The sequence below is a fragment of the Oncorhynchus tshawytscha genome, linkage group LG06 (assembly GCF_018296145.1).
Source record: "Oncorhynchus tshawytscha isolate Ot180627B linkage group LG06, Otsh_v2.0, whole genome shotgun sequence".
Taxonomy (NCBI): Eukaryota; Metazoa; Chordata; class Actinopteri; order Salmoniformes; family Salmonidae; genus Oncorhynchus; species Oncorhynchus tshawytscha.
Window position 1 is genome coordinate 15,697,746 of NC_056434.1, and position 27,076 is coordinate 15,724,821.

At 41.4% G+C, this 27,076-nt stretch overlaps 1 protein-coding gene across 4 annotated transcripts in view; it reads right to left on the reverse strand.

Annotated features, from left to right (window-relative positions):
• Positions 1–5,005: 5,005 nt before the first annotated feature.
• Positions 5,006–27,076, reverse strand: part of LOC112253264 (paralemmin-1) — a 73,698-nt gene continuing 51,627 nt past the window's right edge. The window contains exons 4-9 of one of the 4 annotated variants that reach the window (XM_042323014.1): positions 20,250–20,371; positions 19,031–19,139; positions 17,091–17,112; positions 16,884–16,961; positions 11,572–11,703; positions 5,006–10,513 (exon numbers count right to left, since the gene is read on the reverse strand). In XM_042323014.1, the coding sequence (XP_042178948.1) occupies positions 9,909–10,513; positions 11,572–11,703; positions 16,884–16,961; positions 17,091–17,112; positions 19,031–19,139; positions 20,250–20,371 (1,068 nt within the window). In that variant the 3' untranslated portion in view covers positions 5,006–9,908. The remainder of the gene's footprint in view (positions 10,514–11,571; positions 11,704–16,883; positions 16,962–17,090; positions 17,113–19,030; positions 19,140–20,249; positions 20,372–27,076) is intronic. The other 3 variants (XM_042323015.1, XM_042323016.1, XM_042323017.1) reach the window with 3 other exon arrangements.

A 27,076-nucleotide genomic window follows, 5' to 3' on the forward strand; every position in this document is an offset into this window, starting at 1 on the left:
CTCCGCTAACGCATAAGGATGGAATAGAGCCCCTAGAGTGGTTTTGTTGTGAGAGAAAACAGAATATTCTGGTAAGGTCTCTGAGTCCTTCCTCCCACCTCAGACAACCTCTTTAGGAGAAGCAACCCTAACCTCCTGTAGTCTCCATAACTCCTGGAGAGCTGCGGGGTGTGCAGGCTTTTGTTCCATCCCAGCATCAACACATCTGAATAAATTACCTGTGGTCCAAACTGAAGACCATGATTAGTTGATCATATGAAACAGGTGAATTAGTGCTAGACTGAAACAAAAGCCTGCTCACCCAGCAACTCTCCAGGACTGGAGTTGGAGAACCCTGACCAGAGGGAATGAGTAAGGTCATGCTTTCAAGTGCTTTCAACAGAAGCTTCTCCTTCCCTTCATGACCACTGGCATGACTTGATATGCGGTGTTATGGAAACGTATCCATTCCCTTTAACTGTCACCAGTCTCACAAGGAAGCAAGAACAGAAAATAACACAGTTTACAAATACTGAGGCATCATCATTATCAGTCATGCCTGTGAACTGTTACAGAAGCATCTTCCTTTTGCGGTTGAAGTTCAGCTAAGAGGATGTCCCAGCCTTGTCTACAGTCCAGTGAAGAGCTTGAGTCATAGTGGCCTATGTGTTCTAAATGTTCATTACTTTTTACAATCCTTACCTGGGTAGAGGTGGAGCCCCTCTCTCACCAGTCTGCTTCATTTATGTTTTACAAGACATTTTATCAATCAAGATGAAACTCTTGTCAAGAGACACTAACACTTCAACAGGGGCTGGACATGACATCAGGCAGGGCCAGGTCTGCAGTAGTTCAGAAAGCGTAAGGGAAAGAAATGTGTGATTGACTTGTAAGACAAAAAAAACATACACCTTTTCAAATGTACCTTTCTATACCTCCATTCCACTTCTGATTGCTATAGTTTTTCACCACTTAAAGAAAACGTATTTTATGGTTTATGTGATTAAACCCAGGTAGTACAATAGATACTGATCAATTGTTTCTTATAACCACCTTCATTCAGCCATTGATATGAACAACCAGAGAGGTGGGAGACATCCCCTAAATAATTCATTCACCTGACCAGTTCAGATAAATCAGTGATAAATCAGTGTTTATTGGGGAAATTAAACTACTTCAAAGTTTTAAGACACGGCCAAAATAAGATAACATTTTTGGGCCCAAGCCAAAGTAGGTAGTAGAGGACTTTCCATTTAGAATCAGATTCAGAGCAGTTTGGAGAAATGGGGATGTTCAGACTGAGAATATGTTTACTGCTCTCTAGTGGCTGGCATGTGAATGTACTCTAATCATTACGGTATTTCAATCAACTTTATCACTCTGAATGAAGACCTTTAATATGGATCTCATTTTAGCTTACTAATGAAAATAAATGTTTGTGATTGTAGAGGCATATCTACTTTATATCCCTAATGACTGAACTTCTAGGAATCAAATGCGTGACAGATGTAACATGTGACAGATATTAAAGTGGGCACTATTGAGATGTATTTGTCCAAAATTGCTTATAAGTCAATGATGATCGGCGTAGTTTTTGCACAAGAGCATGGAAAACACGAGAATAATCTAGGCTGTAATGGCGGCGGTGGTACAAACAACTCAAACAATGAAGATCCAAAACTGTTGATTGTTGGTAAATGAGGCAACATCTAGAATGATGTCAAGGAAAAACAAATTGGTAGCCTACAATCAGGATTTTCTTTTGTTTCAACCACAACGGTAATTTTGTCTTTTGTGTTTGTGGTAAGGATTGTCTTACCTTGGTCTCATGCTCCATGCTGCTACACCGCATCTGCCAAGGAGGGGTGTACTTGAACATACACTCTGCAGTATGTTACAGCGTGTTGGTAAATGTGTTCGGCAGCTCTCTATGTAACAGGATCCAAGGCTAGGTGCAGGGGGCAATCAAGTTCAACTCAGGCCCTCTGAGAAGAGAGAGAGAGAGAGAGAGAGAGAGGAGACAGAACATTACATTTGATGAGATTGAGGGTCTTCTTTTTTGTTTTTACTATAAAACATTCTTGATTAAACAAACATTTTGGTGAAACTGATGGTTACCTATTTTGGTTATTTATTGTCTTTAATATTTTATTATTTCTTCATTTGGCAATTAAAAAATGTACACGCTTGAAATCAAATCGAATCAAATGCATTTCTAAAGCCCTTCTTACATCAGCATATTGAAAGGTTTCAATATCTTTGTACACTTGGTATGTTTCTTCACCCAAACCTGTATTGCAGGCTAATATTTTTCAGCCACGATTACTGCAAACTTTCACTGAACACACCTCACAACGCTTATAGGGAAGGACATTTAACAAGCATTTGACTGATGATTGGCTGAGAGAAATTGATGATAAAAAGATTGTGGGGGGCTGTTTTGTCAGACTTCAGTGCAGCTTTTGACATTATCAATCATAGTCTTCTGCTGGAAGAACATATGTGTTTTGGCTTTACTGCTCCTGCTATATTGTGGATAAAGAGTTACGTGTCTAACAACACACAGAGGGTTTTCTTAAATGGAAGAGTCCAACATAATCCAGGTAGAATAAGGAATACCCCAGGGCAGCTGTTTAGGCCCCTTACGTTTTTCAATCTTTACTAACGACATGCCACAGGCTTTGAGTAAAGCCAGTGTGTCTATGTATGTGGATGACTCAACACAATACATGTCAGCTACTACAGCGACTGAAATGACTGCAACACTTAACAAAGAGCTGCAGTTCGTTTCAGAATGGGTGGCAAAGAATAAGTTTGTCCTTAATATTTCCAAAACTAAGAGCATTGTATTTGGGAAAAATCATTCACTAAACCCTAAACCTCAACTAAATCTCGTAATGAATAATGTGGAAATTGAGCATGTTGAGGTGACTTAACTGCTTGGAGTAACCCTGGATTGTAAACTGTCAACAGTAGCTAAGATGGGGGAGAAGTCTGTCCATAATAAGCACTGCTCTGCCTTCTTAACAACACTATCAAATCAAATCAATCAAATCAAATGTTATTTGTCACATACACATGGTTAGCAGATGTTAATGCGAGTGTAGCGAAATGCTTGTGCTTCTAGTTCCGACAATGCAGTAATAACCAACAAGTAATCTAACTAACAATTCCAAAACTACTGTCTTATACACAGTGTAAGGGGATAAAGAATATGTACATAAAGATATATGAATGAGTGATGGTACAGAGCAGCATAGGCAAGATACAGTAGATGGTATCGAGTACAGTATATACATATGAGATGAGTATGTAAACAAAGTGGCATAGTTAAAGTGGCTAGTGATACTATCAACAAGGCAGGTCCTACAGGCCCTAGCTTTGTTTCACCTGGACTACTGTCCGGTCGTGTGGTCAGGTGCCACAAAGAGGGACTTAGGAAAATTACAATTGGCACAGAAAAGGGCAGCACAGCTGGCCTTTAAAAGTACACAGGGAGCTAATATGAATGGTATGCATGTCAATATCTCATGGCTCAAAGTGGAAGAGAGATTGACTTCACCACTACTTGTTTTTGTCAAAAGTGTTGACAAGCTGAATGTACTGAGCTGTCTGTTTGAACTACTGGCACACAGCTCAGACACCCATGCATAACCCACAAGACATGCCACCAGAAGTCTCTTCACAATCAGAACAGACTATGGGAGGCGCCCAGTACTACATAGAGCCATGACTACATGGAACTCTATTTCACATCAGGTAACTGATGCAAGCAGTAGAATCAGATTTAAAAAAAACAGGTAAAAATACACCTTATGGAACAGCAGGGACAGTGAAGAGACACACACAAAGGTACAGACACACTCATACGCACACAAGCGCTAACACACACACTCTACATACACTTACATTGTAATATTGTTGTATGGGGATATTGTACATTTTATATTGTAGATATGTAGTGGTGTAATAATTTTATATGATGTACTGTTTTATCTTTTGTTTTATGTGTGATGTAAGTGCCTTAATGTGTTTGCACCCCAGGAAGAATAGCTGCTGTTTTGGTAGCAGCCAATGGGGATCCCTAAATACAGTAATACAAATACAAAAAGTCCCCAATATTCTAAATGAAAATTCAATAAAGAATTCTACATAGATGGAGAATAATTCTCTCCTTACATTATATGATTGTAAGTAGAGTAGTTCCATTCCATACCTCAGTAATCCCCCCCATTCTGTAACTCACCTCCCGGTTCTAGACCTCCCCTCCTAGACCTCTGGGTTCTCCAACAGGTGTTCTTCATTCCACCCCCGGCTCCTCTCAGGCAGATAATCTAGCACCGTCTGGATCTGTGCCCCCTCCTAGCCTCCAGTGTGTCAGGCCTAAGAGCTGGGTCTTCCGGGCACCACTGGTGTTTTGGTCCTGGGTTTGGCCCTGACCAAACCCCTCCCTGTAACCCTCACCCCCAAGGCCCCCCACAGTATCTGTCACTCTCCCCTCCATCAACCCCCTCAACCACTGTCCATCAAAGCTGCTAGTGCAGAAAAATGTAAGAGTTGTTGTGGGGGAGGGGTGGCGTGACTGCTCCTTAGTTTTTTTCAGCAGCTGCCATGTGTGTGTTGCTGATAATTGTTGGAATGCTGCTGACCATCAAAAAGCGCCAAACAAAAGAGGAGCATTCCGTGCACACACACAATCCTACTTCTGCCAACAGTGACTGTGTAGCCAGGTCACTGTGTCAATGACAATGGCTGTAACAATGTTGCAGCAGGTCCTAGGTTAGCAGTGTAAAAACATTTCATTTTGGTGGATAGGTGGACCTTTGTTCATAGGAAGGAACTGTGAGGATTTCACAATGCAGGCCTTCGAGAGCCTTACAACTTTAAACTAAGAACTGAGGCTAAAGACACACACACACAAACACACACTCACACCAGCACCCACCTTCATCTGTATTGACTAAGGAGACAACACATTTCAAGACGGAGGGAGAAAACGCAGAAACAAAACAGAGAGACCGAGAGAGACCATTGAAGCACGTCACATTTTTATTTGGCATTTCCTCTACAGCATTTTCCAGTTTGTGAGAAAGCAGACCTTGGCAACTACAAAGCATAAGAAGAGCAGCAGTGTGTTGACACCCACTCTATTACCTGGGCCCTTCACTGACTGACTGCCATGAGCACAAAGATCTAGGAGTCTACACAAGAGGACGAGAGAGCGACAGACATTTATATGTAGATACTTATATATACATTTACAAAAAAGATGCCTGACCAGGGGCCAGACTACAAGGCATTGGGGGTGTGTAGAGAGAGAGAGAAGTCGGAAATGGAATGTAAATATTGATAAGAACCAACAGGGGGGTGCTGTTGCAGAGCAAGAGTCATGAGGTAACCATGGCGCTGGCAGTGCAGACAGTGGTTGCCAGGGGCGACAAGCCTCTGCTGCTACACCAAGCTCAGCAAGACAGAGGGACCGAGGAAGGAGAAGTATTGGGTATTCAAAACGAGCTTGAGGCAGAAGTCACCCTTCACCACAGATCTAGGATCAGATTACCTAGCTCCCAATCCTAACCTTAGCCATTAGGGATAAAATCAAATCTGACCCTGCATCAGTGGTTAAGAGTAAATTCCACCCACTGCTCAGTAGGATGGATCAGCACTTTAGTGGAGATGTCCATGCAATCATTACCCTTCATAAGAACATAATTGGCATTCATTGTCCTTCATTGACATTGATGTTCGTTAACCTTGAAGCTCAAAGTTGTTGAAGGCAGCAAAATGAACGGTGTGAATAGAACAGAAAATTAAACACTGTGTCGTTGATTTCCAAGTCCCTCTCAAAGTGCCATGTAATTCTTTCCTCTAAAGAAATGTTATGAAGGTGTTATGAAGGCTGATTAGGTTATGGTCACCAATGTTCTCTCTGACTCTAATGGTATGGATGATTTCTTCCACCAAGAACACTATGGCTTTCAGTTTGACCACCCTACAGTAAGTGCATTTGTACAGTATGTTTGTGTTAGAACAAAGAGATATGACTGTTCATGTTTTTCAGTTTTGAGATGACTGTTGCATGTTATCCTAAAATAAAAACTTTAAAAAACAGAACACCTAGTTGCTTCAAATACGCTTGGAATTTAACTGATTAAACACTTCCTTGTTGAGGTGTGCCTAGAAAAGGACTCTTGCTGACACTATTTCCTATTGCAAATAGAAATATCAGTGATTTTCTTGAAACACAAGCTGCAGAAATGTATATCTAAAATAATATCTAAACTTTGGCTGTCAGATATAACAGTATCAATGATTTAGCACCACAAAAACCAACATGTATCCATCCCAACATGTGATGTGCTGCCATGTTGGCAGTGACAACATATGAAATCTTCTTTCCACCGTTCAAATTGAAATTGACAAACCAAATCTATGCTAACAGCTACTGAGGCTGAGCCACACACATATGTCGTAAACTGTTAGCAAGCAGATATTTAGGAAATAAAAAAGGATCATCTTTTGCAAAGGAAAGGATGGGCATGGTTCAATGCTTGGCCTTTGTGATATACTGATGAACTCTTATCAGTGCTGCTGCTTGTCCTCAAAGCTATAGCTTTATGATGATTTTGCTGATGCTAACGTTGGCAGCTTTCATGAATGGGAGTTCTTGCATAGATTTGGATCCAGCAGTGTGGGAATATTATTCGACAAGGACTGGTCGTCAGCAATGCCTAAGCGAATTCGAAGTCAGTGTTTTTTATCGAAAGTATTCTAGACGAACATTACAGATAGTGTGACTGTCCTATAGAGCAGTGATAGGACCGGTACTAGGACCACTTGGCCTATCCACAGAGGATACGTGAGAAGACTCATGCGACCATAGGCCTACTGGTAAAATGCACATGAGGGGGTACTGCAGGGGTACTCTGGGCAGAACAAAATTCAGTTGGTGGTGCAGTAACCGAGAAAGGTTGGGACCACTCCTATAGAGTAACGCACATTTCACTGTGTCAGCTTTTTATGCTCCTTGCAGGATGCTGAGCAGCATATTGGAGAATGTGTCAGCCTATCAATGATTGCCCTGCCCCTTTGAATGCGCATGAGGAAGTGGGATTGAAGGGGATTGGCAAAGAATATTATTTCATAATATATTTTACATGATCATTTTTTTAACCTTTATTTAACTAGGCAAGTCAGTTAAGAACAAATTCTTATTTTCAATAATGGCCTAGGAACAGTGGGTTAACTGCCTGTTCAGGGGCAGAACGACAGATTTGTACCTTGTCAGCTCGGGGATATGAACTTGCAACCTTTCAGTTACTAGTCCAACGCTCTAACCAGTGCAATGGATTCTCCAGCATCATTTTGACAAGGCTTATCAGACCTGATTATTTTTAATCTATTCTCCATCATGTTCTTGATTTGAACACTCACAAAGACATTAACCCTTTAAATAACATATAGAGCTCTATAAATATCAATGGAAAGGTATAAATACACATGGAACCATATTAAAAGAGGAATAGGCAAACATGATGCAAAGCTGGCAAACCTCTGGCTCACTTCTTGGACTCACTTCAAGATAATGCAGACCATCTTTGAAAACAAAATGTTTGTTTTATTTCGGATGCGAATAATAACACTTGGACCACAGTTACATATGAGCGTGTCAGTGAGTTGGTTGAAAAGATCTGACTCCTAGTTTACCTAATCCAACTCAACTGACTCAACTCACCACTGGGAAAAAATACACTGGACAATGATAACATGACCCTCAGCTTAGCTGGAAATTTGGCTCCAAAATGGCAGAAATAAGTAAGATGTAAAGAATGCTATAGCTGCAGCTAACAAACACACACAAGCCAAGGGAAAGTAAAACACAGCTGTTCAAATGTAGCCACACTGCAAAAACATCTATTGTTCTCTGAAAAAAAACACCAAATTTGGAGCAAAATTGACCACTCAGGAGGGTAGGAAAGGATTCTGAAAACTTCTTGGAATGTTGAAGTTGAAATTCCCTGCTTTTTGCCTCACATGTCGATAGATACCAGTGAGGTTGCAGAGTGGAGGACAGCTCATAATAATGTCTGGGACCGAGCAAATGGAATGGTATCAAACACATGGAAACCACGTGTGTGGTGTATTTGATACCATTCCACTGATTCCGCTCCAGGCATTACCACAAGCCCGTCATCTCCAACTAAGGTGCCACCAACCTCCTGTGATAGATACACAATGAAAAATAGGCCTATTTGAACGGTTTTCTTTGGTTTCGTTGACAAATGACAAAACCAAGGCCTGACAGTAGAGTTCAAACAGGAAAACAGAAAACCAAGTACTCTTATAATGAATCTCCTCCCACACAGACTCTGAGGGAAATATATAACCCCCGACCCCCATTCAAATGTCACTCTTCCTTAATGTCTGAATGGAGCAAATTCTTGCGGTATTTGCAACACAGTTTGGTAGGATATGCGCTGCCATTTAAAACAACAGATTATGCTCCATGCACCAATTCCACAGTAGTTAATATCCATCTGAAAATCTTCGGGACATTGGAAGGGCCTGTCCACGCCGACCATTATTTCAAAACCCAGCTGTTAGTTGCTAGGTCATAACATCAGCAGCCAGGATTATGTCAATGAGTTAATGAAAAGTAGTTAGTGTTATCACAAAGGCAGCTGTAAGCAACATTATTTATATTAAAGGGGCAGTGGTATTCTGGATAATGTAGTTAAGTGGGGGCGAATCACACAAACATCAAGCCTTACAGATGGGCATTCATTTCATCAGTCTCAAGCTTCGGTATGAATGACCTTCACACATGTTATTCAATTCATTACTAGTGTTGTCGAAGTAGTGTAGCTGATTTGGTTGCAGGGAAATCACAAAAAAATTGCATGGATTGTTTTTTCTTCCAGAAAGAAAATAGGTGATGGGGATTGTGGGTAGTGTAGTGTAGGATGATATAAGGACCAATGAGGTCATTTTAAACCAAAACACACACACTCATGCATGCTCATACACACACGCACACAGTACTTCGATGTCATCAATATCACTGACGTCTCATTGCATGTCACTTCTAAATATCAGTGTTGTCTGTCTCAGACATCCCTTATATCAATGTTGTGTTTGTCACAGACACCCCATATATCAGTTTGTGTCTGTCTCAGACATCCCTTATATCAGTGTTGTGTCTGTCTCAGACATCCCATATATCAGTGTTGTGTCTGTCTCAGACATTCCAAAGTGACTTTTTTTTTCTTTTTTCTGGAAATCAAAATCAGAATTTTCTAACATAAATATTCCATCATGTCCCCGTTTTTATCTAAAATGCTCTAGCACAGGACAGAAAAAAAACAATGAATACCATGCTTCTGTCAAAAACACTTTCCAGAGGGCATTTTCAAAAAATAAAAAGTCAAATAAATATATCTTTAAAATAAACAATGTATATATAGAGATACACAGAGAGATATACATCTGTCCATCATACAGAAAGTTAAGATTACACAATTCATGGTGGTGTATAAGAGATGTCATTTAAAAAAAAGGCTTGTTGGACAATGCTGGGTGAGTTTTTCCTCTTTCTTTCTCTCTTTCTATTCTTCCTTTTCTATCTCCTCTCTCCCTCAGAAATCTCAGAGTGTGAGGAGGTAGGGATTGCTCTCCTGTCGCACAACCAAACCTGAAATAATAAAAAGGTCAAAATAAGGAAAGGAGACGATGAGATGATAATGAAATACTTCAAACGAAGTTGGGAAACAACAGCCGGCTATCAGAAGATAAAGAACATGTATTCCTTTTTTTTCAGGGCGGGGGGAGGGGTTTGTTGGTTGTCATGACGTTATGGTTGTTGTTGGTTTGTCATTTCTCCTTGAAAAGTCAAGTTCCGGGGGGGATTCAGCCACACAACAAACAGTTGCTCACATGATGGTGCAGCACTTGCAAGGCTGCTTCTCCTTGTTGTTTAACTCAGTGGTACCCCCCTCTGGCTCACCCCCTTTCTCCTTTGCGGAGGATGTCTCCTGGGGGGTCTTGGCGGGGTCATCTGCGCTTCCGTTGGGTGGGGGAGACTGCTCTTCCTTGGCGCCTCCCTCGGTGACAGTCACGGTGGCTGGAGTGGGCCCAACCGTCACATTCTTGCCCTCGCCGTCCTCGATGACCACCAGCTGGGCCTTGACGGTACCCTCCAGGCCCAGCACCTTGTTGGTCTCCGTCTCGTCCTCCACATTCTGGTAGCCCATGAACACCATAGTGACGGGGTTCTCGGCGCTGGCCTCCATCTCGCCTCCACCTGGCTGGGGACTAGCGCCACCTGCCTTGGCCTCCATGCCTGTAATCTCCTTCTTGGGTGTCGTCTGCTGCTCGGCAGCCAACTCCGCATTGGTGGGGAAGACAGGGGTGGTGTAGGTGGCGCCAGCGGTGGTGGCGTCGCTCATCATGGACTCATCAGCTTTAAGGATGAGCTCGTCCACCTCGTTGGCGCTGAGCTGGTGGACCCCGTTCTCCCCGTTCACCTCGTGTACCACTACAAGAGAGAGAGAGAGAAAGGAGAGCGACAGACGTGTCACTAACAGAAGAGACTTATGAGAGCATGGAGAACTAGACTCTGTTCCATTTTTGTTTAAATGCCTCCATCCGTGAAGCAATAATCACTGATCTGATAATACTAGTGAAGGGTCATGCCCAATACCAACAGGTGAACCAAAACAGCTACAGGGAGACCAACAGGACCATTTGAAATGGGTTTTGAATGTATTGACGTCTTTTTGAACCAATACGTGATAGCCCAAGTTCACATTCACAAATATAACTATTGAGATAGAGTTATTGGCTTAAAACCAGATCTATAAGTAGGGATGGATTTATTGGTCACCCTGCAACACTTTGTCATACTATGCTTAAATACAGATGTAGAGTCTTAATTTGAGCCAGTTTGCTACAGCAGGAAAGTAATAATGCATCAACAAGAAATGTAAGTTATTATGTGGATCATAATGAATATACATTTTTGAAAGAGTAAATACATTTTCATAAGGGAAAATCAAGTCTGAAATTTCTAAGTGGAAATGACAAACTTCAGAAGCCTCAAATACACTCGTATTGAAACATTTCCTGCATTGCTGGAAAGGTCTCCTGCAACAGGGTGATCAAATTAACATCCTACATCTGTATGTAGTTCTTTTGCTTCACGAGAAGTAAAATTAAGTAAAAAAATATCTACTGGCAATGAGTGGATTCACGCCAGTCATTATATGAGACAGAGTATAAAGAAGCTTTTATATAAAGTGAAAATACATTATGAAGTTTATTAAACCACAAGATGTAGCCTATGTCTTTAATTGGCTACGATCAAACAAGCAATGTCTGTAATAACTACAATTTTAGGTAGACTTATCCAAGATAATATCTTAATCTTCAGAGAAAACGTTTACCATCTTGTGATATTACTGTTATCAATTTGTTCTTGTACATAAAATATTTAGTGATAAAGTCATAGCTGTTAACACTTCTCGTAAAGGCATTCACTGTGCATGTCTTAGCTGAGTGTCTCCTTTTGCTGTTGAAATCACGTTGGGAAATCACCTTTCTGGTAATCCTCATACACCTTGACCCCTTGCCCAGAGAGGTTAATGGGCAGTAGGGTGTTGGTGGACAACACCTTAGTCTCGCCCGTGACATTGTCCCTCTCAACGGTGATCTCTACTGAGTACATCGCTGGTTGCATTGGGTGTCAACAAGAGGAGATGTTAGGGCCCTGCAGAATTGTCCTCTCTCTCACACACACACACTCACAGTCATCCCACACATCTATATGTTACACACTACATAGCCTCTCTCTCTCTCTCTCTCTCTCTCTCTCCTTCTCTCTTTCATTTGTACTGTAATTTGTTTTAAAGACAACCACTCTATACAACAATGCCACAATGTTCCACTAAAAGCCATACTAAATCAATCTACACTAATGAGAACTCAACTAGCTTACCTGGTTAAATAAAGGTAAAATAAATAAACACTAGCCACCAATCAGTATGCCTGTGTAACACCAACACACATGAAGTAAACGTAACTACAATTCATGATATTCCTTTGACTGGGGTAGATACTGGATGGGAAAAGTGAGTCATATGTTTGCAGAATTTCATGCACACCAGATTGTAAAGAAAGAATGTACTTCAAAAGTCAAAAGGCACTCGCACATCTGAGCAATCTTTTTTGCAGGTGCCTGGTAACAGTTGAAGAAGATGAAGGAAAAAGGAAACCGCACACTGCTCTTGATAGTATCACCGATCTTTAATAAGGATACGTACTATCAAGAGCAGTGTGCGGTTTCCTTTTTCCTTCAAAGAAAGCATGTACAAAATTCATTTGGATAATTATGCTATTAGGCCACAGCTGACACTGTGAAACTACTTAGCTATTTTGAAAGCAACTCTATAATTTGTCGTGATGTGCACACTGTGTGTGAATCTAACGCTGGCATGACGACGGCGGAGCTGCGTTGCCTAGGCAACATCGCATCGTCTGAGGATAACTACATATAGGGTATCTCCACTGTGAGAACTGAATACTCAGTATACCATCTCTTTACAAGCACTACTCTACTTGTTTTAACCCCTTTAGTCACAAATCACATTGAATGTCTGCAGGAATGAATAAGAACAGACCGACATGCAGGCAAAGAGACAAACTCACACACACACCCAAACAGATAGACAAACACAGAGACAGACAGTTGATCACTGTGAAGATTAGGACAGAAGACAAATGTTAGGGGAAAGTACAGTACAGAAACACACCTGAGAGTGACAACAAATAGAGGACATGAAATACAGTATACCAAATCACTTCAGAGAATGCAACATGTTGTATGGTATTCTCATTGATTTAGTCTTCTCTTAAGTACTTAGCTATGAGTACTTAGCTGTGATCAAATACCCAAGTGGTCCATCATTAAAATAGTTCCTCCCACGTGCCTATGTACCTTACCACCCACACATAGTGAATTCAGGCACTACAGCACATGCAGGCACTACAACACATGCAGGCACTACAGCACATGCAGGCACTACAGCACATGCAGGCACTACAGCACATGCAGGCACTACAGCACATGCAGGCACTACAGCACATTCAGGCACTACAGCACATGCAGGCACTACAACACATGCAGGCACTACAGCACATGCAGGCACTACAGCACATGCAGGCACTACAGCACATGCAGGCACTACAGCACATGCAGGTACTGCAGGTACTACAGCACATGCAGGTACTACAGCACATTCAGGTACTACAGCACATTCAGGTACTACAGCACATTCAGGTACTACAGCACATTCAGGTACTACAGCACATGCAGGTACTACAGCACAATGCAGGTACTACAGCACATTCAGGTACTACAGCACATTGCAGGTACTACAGCACATTCAGGTACTACAGCACATTCAGGTACTACAGCACATGTAGGTACTACAGCACATGTAGGTACTACAGCACATTCAGGTACTACAGCACATGCAGGTACTACAGCACATGCAGGTACTACAGCACATTCAGGTACTACAGCACATTCAGGTACTACAGTACACCCTTTTCACATCATGGAACTGGTAGATATGTCATGTATCATGGGGTGGCAGGTAGCCGAGCAGTTAAGAGTGTTGGGCCAGTAAGCGAAAGGTTGCTGGTTCCAATCCCTGAGCTGACTAGGTGACAAATCTGTCAATGTGCCTTTTAACCGTATTGTTCCTGTAAGTTGCTCTAGATAAGAGTCTGCTAAATTACTCAAATGTATATGTATACCCCATAACAGTCCCTCCCATATTGATCCCCCATAACAGTCCCTCCATATTGATCCCCCATAACAGTCCCTCCATATTGATCCCCCATAACAGTCCCTCTATATTGATCCCCCATAACAGTCCCTCTATATTGATCCCCCATAACAGTCCCTCTATAATGATCACACATTGCAGTCCCCTTGCATTGTATTGTTCCTTATCAACATTTCTAGCTACTAGATATCTACAGTATATCTATTATTTGTTTATAATAATCATAATGTGGGTGGTGTTTATATGTGTCTTGTTACACACTGTGGATGGACACTTGTACAAGAGTGTAACGGGAATGTGTTTCATGCATATCCCAACTCCCCCTGAGACCCTGCAGGGAGTCGAGTATGTACAGGTTATGGTGATCATACTATGTTCCTTTCTTAGTTTATAGTTATTTAGCTGTTACATGATGGCCGTATTACACCAAAATGTTACCAAAACAAACCAATCCAGGAAAGCATCGGCAATTTGCATTTAATCCCAGCAGGTGTTGATGAAACAATAAGTAGCCCCATTCCACCCCCCTGCTCAGAAAGGGTTCTCTAGGTGGGAGTTGTATGGTGACCTGGTCTCAAGAAGTAAAATAACTCATTAGTCACTCCCTCACTGTGGAGTATAGCCCTTCAGTGGAATCCCTCTCTCTCCTTTCAGGGCTACTGTGAGGCTGATGAAAGTCAATGTTTAATTAAGGGGGACAGAGGCCCACATATAAGCAGAAGGAGGAAGGAGGGCCCCAGTGTGATACTGCTGAAAAGCCCCCTAGAGAGGAGATGAAGCTGTCCCCCGCCATTTGTAACTGTGATTACAATATCCTGAGCTATACTGAGGTGTTGTGTATGACAGTGGGGTAAATTGCCAAGTACTCAGCTATTTTGCTGTCATTCAATGAAACTGTCATCAAAATGACGATTTGATGACGTGTAGATTAAATGTGATACTGCTGAGAGCACTATTAAGAAGCTACTGACTGGCAATTCAAACTGGTTGTGTTGATAATAATGAGATCCACTGAGGAGTTACATATTGATGTAGCAGGTAACCTAGTGGTTAAGAGCATTGGGCCAATAATCAAAAGGGTGCTGGTTTGAATCCCCGAGCTGACTAGGTGAAATATCTGTTGATGTCCCCTTTAGCAAGGCACTTAACCCTCATTGCTCATCTAAGTCGCTCTGGATAAGAGCGTCTGCTAAATTACTAAAATTGATAGATTGTTGAATTGTTATGTGCCCAATCCAGTTGGGTGCCAATGCCATTTTGTGCAAAATTAAGATTTAGGTTATGGATTAATGTGAGATTCTCTAACACTGTAATATCTATCAATGTTAATGATTATTTGGTAATCACTGTTTTTTGTTAGAAAAATCATTAATGTAACTAAATTATATGAAGCTGACATCAGATGTTGTACTCAGATCTATTTTAAGAGGCATCTACGGTACCAGTCAAGGGTTTTTCTTTATTTTTACTATTTTCAACATTGTAGATTAATAGTGAAGACATAAAAACTATGAAATAACACACATGGAATCATGTACTAACCAAACATGTTTGTTTTGTTGAGATTCTTCAAAGTAGCCAACCTTTGATTTGATGACAGCTTTGCACACTCTTGGCATTCTATCAACCAGCTTCATGAGGTAGTCACCTGGAATGCATTTCAATTAATAGGTGTGCCTTGTTAAAAGTTAATTTGTGGAATTTCTTTCCTTCTTAATGCGTCTGAGCCAATCAGTTGTGTTGTGACAAGGTAGGGGTGGTATACAGAAGATAGCCTTATTTGGTAAAAGACCAAGTCCATATTATGGCAAGAACAGCTCAAATAAGCAAAGAGAAACAACAGTCCATCATTACTTTAAGACATGAAGGTCAGTCAATCAGGAAAATGTCAAGAACTTTTAAAGTTTCTTCAAGCGTAGTCACAAAAACCATTGAGCGCTATTTGAAACTGGTTCCCACGAGGACCGCCACAGGAAAGGAAGACCCAGAGTTACCTCTGCTGCAGAGGATAAGTTCATTAGAGATAACTGCACCTCAGATTGCAGCCCAAATAAATGCTTCACAGAGTTCAAATAACAGACACATCTCAACATCAACTGTTCGGAGGAGAGAGCGTTATTCAGGCCTTCATGGTCGTTTTGCTGCAAAGAAACCACTACTAAAGGACACCAATAATAAGAAGAGACTTGCTTGGGGCAAGAAACACAAGCAATGGACATTAGGCCGGTAGAAATCTGTCTTTTGTTCTGATGAGTCCAAATATGAGATTTTTGGTTCCAACCGCTGTCTTTGTGAAACACAGAGTAGGCAAACGGATGATCTCTGCATGTGTCGTTCACACCATGAAGCATGTAGGAGGAGGTGTGATGGTGTGGGGGTGCTATTCTTGTGACACTGTCTGTGATTGATTTAGAATTCAAAGCACACTTAACCAGCATGGCTACAGTACCACAGCATTCTGCAGAGATATGCCACTCCATCTGGTTTGCATTTAGGGGGACAATGACCCAAAACACACCTCCAGGCTGTGTAAGGGCTATTTGAACAAGAAGGGGAGTGCTGCATCAGATGACCTGGCCTCCACAATCACTTGACCTCAACCCAATTGAGATGGTTTGGGATGAGTTGGACCCGAAAAGCAGCCAACAAATGCTCAGCATATGTGGGAACTCCTTCAAGACTGTTGGAAAATCATTCCTCATGAAGCTGGTTGAGAGAATGCCAAGAGTGTGCAAAGCTGTGATCAAGGCAAAGGGTGGCTACTTTGAAGAATCTCAAATATAAAATATATTTAGATTTCTTTAATAATTTTTTGGTTACTACATGATTCCCTATGTGTTATTTCATAAGTTTGATGTCTTCGCAATTTTTTTTACAATGTAGAAAATAGTACAAATAAAGAAACACCCTTGCATGAGTAGGTGTGTCCAAACTTTTGACTGGTACTGTATGTTCAAGACTGGAAAAAAAAGGAAAAATAGGTTGAAAACAGCATTTCTCTAAGATGTTGCTCTACAGTGTGTCTCAGTATGTGATCTACAGGGTACCAAGACTCACCTGTTCTCATTATATCTGATGCACCTCCGGACATGTCCAGACGAGGGCTGTTGTGCACTTTGAGCACTTCCTTGACCTCTATAAGTGGTCATCGAACAAGGAAGTGGGATAAGAATGAGTGCGGGAGGGAGAAAGAGAGACAAACACAACAGACTTGTAAAAGAGGAGAAAGAGGTGAGGAATAAGGTGTGAATGAAGATGTGTTACCTTGAACAGTGCCTGCAGGAGCCTGAGAGAGAGAGAGAGAGAGAGAGAGAGAGAGAGAGAGAGAGAGAGAGAGAGAGAAGTATTTGAATCCATTCATCATAGAGCATCAAACTCAGAAAACTAATGATCAAACCCAGAAAAGACATGATCAAACCCAAAAAACACATGATCAAACCCAAAAAACACATGATCAAACACAGAAAACACATGATCAAACACAGAAAACACATGATCAAACACAGAAAACACATGATCAAACACAGAAAACACATGATCAAACACAGAAAACACATGATCAAACACAGAAAACACATGATCAAACACAGAATATACCGTATCAAATCATGCTTATATGCTAGTAAACATGTAAACTGTTGTAGGGCGTATAGAATGAGAGATGGTGTCCCTTGTGGCGGTGACATGCTGGTGCCAAGGCACAGCATGATGATTCAATCACAAGCGAAAGCTGATTCAAATTGAGTTGACATGAATACATGTAACTGTATGAATTTAATTATCACATTTGTATTATTTCAATAGCTCATAAAGAGCTGTACATTTTGACATGACACTGTATTGGATACGTTATGGATTTCTCTTTTCAGAGTTGCGGTACTAAACTGTTTCGCTGGACGGTATTCATTCCAAAGTGGGAGCGGCACATTTATTTAGATTGAGTTGTGTTGATTAGATTAGGTAATGTGTGTGAAGCTGTATGCCTTTAGTTTCTATTGTTTCTGGACACTAGGGTGACGCTACTTAAACGCTGGGGGTTATTGAAATCGGGTTCCGTCCTAGGTAGGATATCATGAAGTTGAGTTGCTCCGTTTATTGAGTCATTGTCGTTGCAATCTCCTGGCTATACTTTGTATCGCAATAGTTGCAGTGTATGCTATGTTACTTTGATTTTAAAAATGTCCTTACAAGGCCATTTTGAAGGCTTATGGTATGCACTCTTTTGATAATTGTATTCTTATTGCAGTACTTTTAAATTGGATGCATCCTGTAGTAATATTCATATTTTAGGGTAATATACTTTGATTGACGTAAAGGTCTAATGGCAAACCATCAGGGGTAGAACGACAGATTTTTATCTGTGTCAGCTCGGGGATTTGATCTTGCAACCTTTACGGTTACTAGTCCAACACTCCAACCACTAGGTTACCTGCCGTCAACTAGGCTACCTGTTACTTACAACCTCATGCTAATTGCATTAGCCTACATTAGCTCAACCGTCCCGCAGGGGAAACAGCGATCCTGAAGAAGTTTTAATTGCACTACACATATGCTTTGGATTCCACCTCTACGACTGAGGTAGAAAGAGATGCCACATTATATAATAACTTTCCCTTTGAGGAAAGCGGTGCCAGCATGGATGGTTTGAGGAAGTGGATATTGACTCGTGAAGGAAAGAGCCAACGAGTTCAAGAAGGAGACAGAAGAGACAGAGCGTCTTTTCTAGCCGTTGCTATGAAACCCCCATGCTAAAAGCTGCCCAGTGTGTGCTGTCAATATGAACATCCCCTTTGGACAAGAGCCCCCCTCCCGTCATCAACTCTTCCCCATACACTGCTTGTCAGACCCAGTGTCTGACTCTCCAGGCCCATCCGGACTGTCACTAATGATATTACTGATGGCATTTGCTCAACTGGACATGTCACTGTCAGTCCATCACATGGGCAGTTACTGTACACACAGAGATTTTTGTTTTCATTTATGACCCAAGGCTTGCTCTGGCAATCCGGCCCCACCCCCTTCCCTCGATTCCCACTCCCCTACTTCAAACATGCCCCCCAACACACTCACTCACTCACACAGACACGCACGCCCCTCCCCCCCTTCACACACACACACCCTAGGCAAATACTTGTGTCTCTAATAGTGTGTCAGTGTCCGGTGGACCTGCGATGTCCAGCTGCCCTCAGGGGTGGGGGGCTCACTTTGTTGTCGGCAGTCTTAGCTTCTTCCACCTTGGCTGCATCTGTCAGACTCTCTTTGGTGGAGGTCACTGACACGCCCGTCTCCAGCTCCTCCAGTTCCTGCTCCAGTCTGCAGAAAAGGGATAAACGTGATCATTCACACACAGACATGGTGTGTTCCAAGCCTGATGTAGTATTCCACAGCAGTTTGGGATTTATGTCTAGTCTATCTAAAGTGTTTGTTATTTTGGGCAACTATGCACACAATGAGGGCTTTATAGAGTCAGAAGATACAGCCCATCACACCCAACTACAGAGCTCATCCCCTGGGAAGGTGATACACTGATATTTTTATCTTGCTCAGAGCAAAAGAGAAATACCCATGATCTATCCCTTTAAATGCCCTCATATTGTTAAATACCAAAACAACCTCACTGGGGCCTTACTGGCTACGGCCTATCTAACAGAATTAAGCATTTATTTGTGATAGGGACAATAGCTTCTCCTTAGCATTATCTCATTCTTTATTCTCCCTAGCGCTGGCCTTGACAGCGGCCATTGTTAGCTGCCGTTGCTCATTGGGAGTTGTGACAGTTTAGTGCCAGTGTTGCCCCAGTCTGAGCCCCAATACATCCAGCCAGCGCCAGCGTTCTGCCAGGGCTGGGCTGCAGCAGCCAGGAGGAATTTAATCAGTGAAATGGACTGCCGGAGAAGAAGATTGATGACACTGTTTTGCTATGAGTGAGAAAGAAAATGGTTGGATGGAGGATGGGAGGGGGTGCGTGTGGAAACGGTGGAGGGGGTCTCTTGGCTACTGGGTCTCCTTTTTGTACTGGAGAGATTGATGAGTGCTGTTCCAGACGTTGTCTGCGTTCGTCTCTCCACCAGTGAGCACCCCCATTACTGCCTCCACCATTCCCCCCACCCCTTCCCCACCCACTCTCTTGCTTTGCAGCATCTGATAGGCTTGTCCTCTTTTCCAGCTAAGAGTACAACTTATGTCTTATTCAAATGTTTCAAAGAAACGTTGCAAAAGGGTCTCAACCATAACAAATGTGCTGTTGCCACATTGCCAGAGAGCCGGCATGGGAAAATGAAATAGAGAGAACAGGGTATTAGAATCTGACCACGTTAAGAGCAGGTTTTGCCTGGTTAAAGACTGGTGAACTAAAGATAGAGAGTGAATCCAGAAATGTATAAAGGTAGTAGGTACACCAGTGTTCCTGGGTTGTAGACGTACCTAATGATGCTCTCCTCCATCCCCTTGAGCTTGGTCTCGTCCTCCGCCAACTGTTTCTTGGCCTCTTCCTGCTCCGACCCAGCAGCTCCGTCTAGCAACCATTTTTCCCTCAGGGACTTTTGCTGGACAGGACAGAAGAACATAGGAACATCAATCACAGACTAATGTCTGATATCAAATTACTTTTTGTTGAAATGTTGTGTTTCGTGGTAAATTGTTTGAAAGAGATAACACATTGTAAACTGTAAGTCAGGAGTTTCAAATATTTCTGGCCCCATCAGCAAAATTACATTGACAAGAGTGCCTTTTCTAGAGGACAGAGACCTTGCAAAATAACACTACGAGACACTATATTCCCCCCAGATGTTTTTAAAGATATCCTGATCTCTGGCTCATGAACTATAAGGTGTAGGTGCATTAGCTATAACATTAGCAACTGTTTCTTGTTCAGCTTATAATGCTTAATTTTAGGACTGTTTTGTGGAGAGCGGAATCTTTATCAGTCTATATACTCACAGAAACAAGGGAACGGTTAGGGTACAGTATTGTTTCCCTCGGGTACAAAAAGATCAAAACACACAATGTACCTGTCGATACCTTTTAGGGTACATATCCAAATATAACGGAACATTTTTGTAACCAATATTTTGAAAATAAAAGGTACAATCATCACACACTCTCAAAAAAGGGGGTATGGTGAAGGTATATTTCTGTTTCCCAGGGTGGAGGTGAAGATTAGTGGGGGCATGGCTTTCAGTTAGTTATTTTTGGGCAGCCGCGAGTGGAAGTGTTGTACGAGTTTAAGTGGTCTATGGTTATGTAAATTACATTTTGAGCATGTCCTCTGCCTGTTCTGAAGTCTTTAAAGGTTTATATAAGAGCATGTGACAATAATTAAGTCATTTGATTTGATTAGGATCTCTTTATGTCCTCATTTGGACTAATCTTCCAAGAGTCCTTAAACATTAAAATACAATGTATAATATGATCACATTTTCACATATAACACACTGTTACAAACAGACATAATACACTGAGATATTGACCAGATAAATACTCTAAACAGTCTAAAAAGATAGATTGGTTCTTCATCTACCATAGTCCAGCACAACTTTCCTATGTAATTGTATTGTTTAAATGTATATATTGAAAGGTTTCTGGTTTGCTCAGTTAAATTATTTTATTATTTCTTTATTGCTCTAAATCGAAATGTTATCTTGCCTATTTCTCTTTTCTGTCTGGATAACACATAGATGGTGGACAATATATTCCTAGTATTTACTGAATGTTTGTCTCTTACCAACTGAATACCGTTGTGAATAGAGTTTGGCTGTTTTAAATTGTGTATATTTTGAAATAAAATAAGCATGTTTTTTTCAATTATCTTGTTGATTGATGACCAACCAAGAGCACTGAGCATGACTACAACAGAATAACCATATCTCCACCTTAAAACAATCCTTGCTGCTTTGTTCTGTGCAATCTGCAGCCTCCTAATTTCACTTGCTGATGCATTTCCCCAGACCACAGAATAGTATTCACCCGACTCAATTAATACTTGTGTTATTTGCATAAGAATCTTTCCTGCTAATATTTATCTATCCTTCTGATCATGCATGCAGTTAAAAAAAGAAAAAAATGTACATAGATGAGTTATTTGAGATGACCATGATAAGCAGTTGTCGAGCTGCACTCCCAGTAGTTTGATTTCTTCCAATTCCTCAAATTGTACTCCTCCCATACTTAATTGTATCCCATGATGTTTTGGCCTTTTCCTAGTGGAACAGACCAACATAACATTGGTTTTCTTGGTGTTATAAACAAGTTTGTCCCGGCAAACCCACTCCCTGATATTTTCCAAATCTACTTGTGGAGCTTGATGTACCTGTTGAAACGATTTACTTGCTGTATAACTGGTAGTATCATCTGCACACATAGTAGCTTGAGTTTCAGATAAGGATAAGGCATAAGGAAAGTCGTTGGTATATATTAAGTAAAGAAGTGGCCCAAAGCAGCTGCCCTGCAGTATTCCACAGTTTAAAGCATGAGGGGTGAACCATTGATATAGGTGGACTGTTTCCTGTCAGTTAGATATGACTGTATCCAATTCAATGCTACCTCCTTAAAACCATAATACAATAATTTTGTCAAAATTATTTCATGATCCACTAAATCAAATGCTGCACTAAAATCTAAAAATAGTACACCCTCAAACCTGCCATTATCCATAGCATTGAGCCACTGATCAGTCATGTCAACCAATGCAGTGGTAGTGGAATGGTTTTTGCGATAAGCATGCTGATTGGCTGTAATCTGATCCTTCTTTTAAATATACTCCCATATTTGTCTGCTTACAATACCCTCCGATATTTTACTGAGTGAAGGAAGTAGACTAATTGGTCGACTATTGTCAGGAGTAATGGGTTCTTGCTGTCTTTCAGAATAGGACACGGTTTAGCATGCTTCCATACATTTGCAAACATCCCCTTTTCCAGTGACTGATTAAATATATATTTCAGTGGTGCTGCAATCTTCAAAGTAAAAAATTTCCATAAGATCATAACCTGTAGGTTTACCATCAGGTAATGGCTTCAATAGGCTTAACACCTCCTCTACTGACACCATTTGTAGACTAAAAGAGTAGGTTTTGTTGCTCATAATATGATCGTCAATCCATTGAACAGTAGCTCAGTAAATTCATTTTCTTTGTAAAAGAAATCTGCAAAATGATTGGCAATATCAGCTGGTTTTGTTATTGTTCTCCCGTCAACCTCCACACTAGATGGATATGATGAGATAAATTTACCAAATAAGCCCTTAACTGTATTCCATAACTTTTTACAATAACTTTTACAATCAATAAAAGCATTTTTGTAAAATAATGTTTTTTCTTACAATTCAATTTAACTGCACAATTACGTAGTGTTCTATAATTCTGTTAATACATTTCTAGTTTAGATTTGGCTGCTAAGACTTTTGCCATATTTCTTTGAGAAAAAGCCTCACCGAGTTCATCATCAATCCATGGAGATGGTCCATTACCTCAGTGAGCAAATAAATGAAACATTCTGTATTGTGATTTAAATCAACCTCTAGATAAATCAGCTCCCAGGGTACAGCAGCCAAATAATTTTGAAATAGCATGATTAAATCTTTTAAAATGTCTCTTGACCAGAATCCTTGGGGGTTTCTTTGGAACCTTGGTGTTTATGGTTATGGTCACAATATTATGGTTTGTCCAGTCCACTGGCATTGATCTGGCTTGTAATTACAGAAGATCAGATCAATGCATGTGTCTGAACGGTGACCCAACTTAGTTGATGATCTAGTAGTGTCATTAACCATTTGTTTCAAACCTCAGTTCTCAGCATATCTCATCAATTTAGTTGTATTTGAATTATTATGATCCTTCCAATTTATATTAAAATCACCCAAGATAAATACATCTCTGTTACTATCTGTGGCCTGGTCAAACCCAGTGCATAAGTCATCCAGATAGAACACCTTAGAGCTAGGAGGTCTATACACACATCCTACCAATATGGCTGCCTGGTGAGGCAGATGTACTTGAGCCCATAGTGCCTCTACTTGACATGCATTAAGGTCATCCCTCCTCTTAAAGGGTATATGATTCTGAATGTACAGTGCTACAGCCCCACCATTCATTTTCCTGTCTCTTCTAAGTAGACTATATCCTTGAATGTTCATTTGCCCATCATTTACAGATGCATCTAAATGCGTTTCGGTCAAAGCCAAAATATGAATATTATTTATGTTCACCAAGTTAAAAACCTCATGTATTTTGTTAGGAAGGCTACATACATTAACCTGAGCTATATGCAACCCTTTCCTTGTCAAGAGGAGATCAATAGAGCATGTATTCATTATAGTGGAGATGATACACTACACTACTGTCATGATACACTACTGTCATGATACACTACAACACACAAACTCAGATTTGAACATTGAATTAAAATAGCCAGCGAATTACTCTAGAGTCCTGATACAGTTGGATTAAAATAGCCAGGGAGTTACTCTAGAGTCTCGATACAGTTGCCCATTGATGTAAAGTTTATCCATCACCATGGAGACCCGTTGACTCAGGCAACGCTTTTCCTTCATGATAGGATACAGTTTTTTTCTCCTTTCATTGATCTCGGTGGGTAAGTGATCATTCATTCCAAAATCAGTGATTCTGAGTTCTCTGCCCCTGCTCTTTGCCATTTCCTTTTGCTTAAAATTGTCAAAACATGCAATAATAGCCCGGGGCCTATTCCCAGAGGCCTTACCCATTCTATGGACTCTGGAGAAAGTGACATTACACACAACATCAGTGGGCAGTTTCAATTGAGTTGATATAACGTCTCGGACAGTGTCCTCAGCTTCTGCTGTTTTCATTCTCCGGTATCCCTGAAAATATTAGATTGTCCTGGATTGATCGACACTGTACATCAAGCAAGGTTTAAGTTGTTTGTTCTCCCTTTGCACCACCTCCACCTTGCCATGAATAGAGTCTACAGTACTTTTCAGTGCCGTGTTCTCTTTCCTTAGATCATCAATCTGACATAATTAATAAGAGCATGTGCTATAATTCATATTGTGGTGACCTTAACGCAGTCCTTCTCAAATAGTGGGGCGCACCCCCCTGGGGGGGCTCGGAGCGATATCAGGGGGGTGCGTGTGACCCCGGGGAACATGCTTTTTTTTGCCGCAGGGAGTAGATTTTTTTGTTGCACTGAACAAGAGCACACAGCACAGAGAAGGAGATATGAAGTGCAGATAACAAACCCTTAAGAGACACCATGGAAAAATATTTAACAGGGATGAAAAGAAAGGCGGAGAGAGACGGAGATAATGAGACCAACATAAGTCTCCCGAAAGCTAAGACGAGGAAATATGATGAAGCGTATGTAGCGCTTGGCTTCACTGTGACTACAGTGGGAGAAGAGGAGATATGATGAAGCGTATGTAGTGCTTGGCTTCACTGTGACTACGGTGGGAGACGAGGAGATATGATGAAGCGTATGTAGCGCTTGGCTTCACTGTGACTACGGTGGGAGACGAGGAGATATGAGGAAGCGTATGTAGCGCTTGGCTTCACTGTGACTACGGTGGGAGAGAAGAGGAGATATGAGGAGCGTATGTAGCGCTTGGCTTCACTGTGACTACGGTGGGAGAAGAGGAGATGGAAGCGTATGTAGCGCTTGGACTGTGACTACGGAGGAGATATGAGGAAGCGTATGTAGCGCTTGGCTTCACTGTGACTACGGTGGGAGAGAGGAGATATGAGGAAGATATGACTGTGACTACGGTGGGAGACGAGGAGATATGAGGAAGCGTATGTAGCGCTTGGCTTCACTGTGACTACGGTGGGAGAAGAGGAGATATGAGGAAGCGTATGTAGCATATCAAGCTGATAAGCCGCAAGAGTTTTTTCAGTGGAAACGTGCCGAATATTGCTAACAATCGTCCCGCTTTGTGAATGCTACTTCAGTAAACCAGCGAGCACTGTTAGCATCATATAAGGTGGCATACCAAATTGCTCAGTTAAAAAAAAACACTCCATAGCAGAGGAGCTGATACTGCCTGCAGCATTAGACATGGTCTCTGTCATGCTGGATGACACAAGTGCTGCAAAAATAAACTATCCCTCTGTCCAATGACACTGTCGCCAGACATAAATTACCTTAAAGAATAGCTGGTAGATAAACTCAAAGACAAACGTTTTGCCTTACAGTTTGATGAAGCAACTGACAGCAACAAAGACTGTTTGTTTATCGCTTATGTACGTTTTGACATGACAAACTCCCTGTGAGAGGATCTACTTTTTTGTAAATATGTCACAGACAGAGCCACAGCTGAAGAGCTATTCAAAATGCTGGACTGCTTCCTGACTGAGAATGGGCTAAAGTGGGAGAACTGCATTGGCGTTTGCAGTGATGGTGCACAGACCATGGCAGGGATGAGAAAATGACTTTGGGCTCTCATCAAGAAGGCCTCACCTAATGCTGAATGGACACACTGTGTTATACACAGAGAAGCACTGGCATCAAGGCACCCTTCCTCTGAATTAAGTGAGGTTATGACTGACGTTGTAGGTGTAGTCAATTTTATAAAGACCAGACCACTAAAAACAAGAGTCTTCTCTGCTATCTGTGAGGAGATGGGAACTGAACATCAAGCTGTGCTGTCTCACAGTGAAGCAAGATGGCTGTCACGAGGAAAAGTCTTGTCCTGAGTTTTTGAGCTCAGAGAGCAGATAAGAATGTTTTCGGAGCAGGAGCACAAGTATGACCTCGCAGAAAAATGTAGTGATGAGAACTTCCTGGCAAAACTGGCCTACCTGAGTGACATATTTGGAAAGCTAAATTAACTAATTCTACAGCTTCAAGGGAAAGATAAACACCTCCCTCAGGTCACAGACAAGATCAGCTTTTTCACTCGAAAGCTTACAATGTGGGGCGACTTGATGAAGGAAATACTGATTCATTTGAGAACCTGCATGAATTTGTTGACACTACAGACTATGATGCCACCTCAGTGATTCCATATATTAAGGAGCATATTTCATCACTGATGGGATTCTTTAAAAAGTACTTCCCTGAAAACAGTTCCCAATATGACTGCGTGAGAGATCCTTTCAATGCACCAGCTCCAACTGGTTTCAGCTCTGCAGAGGAGGACCAGTTCATTGATATGACATCTGACTCCACATTGAGACTGAGGTTCACATCACAGACACTGAGTGAATTCTGGCTGAGTGTAGAGGGGCAGTATCCACTCTTAGGGCAGAGGGCCATGGGCATTCTTCTTCCTTTTGCAAC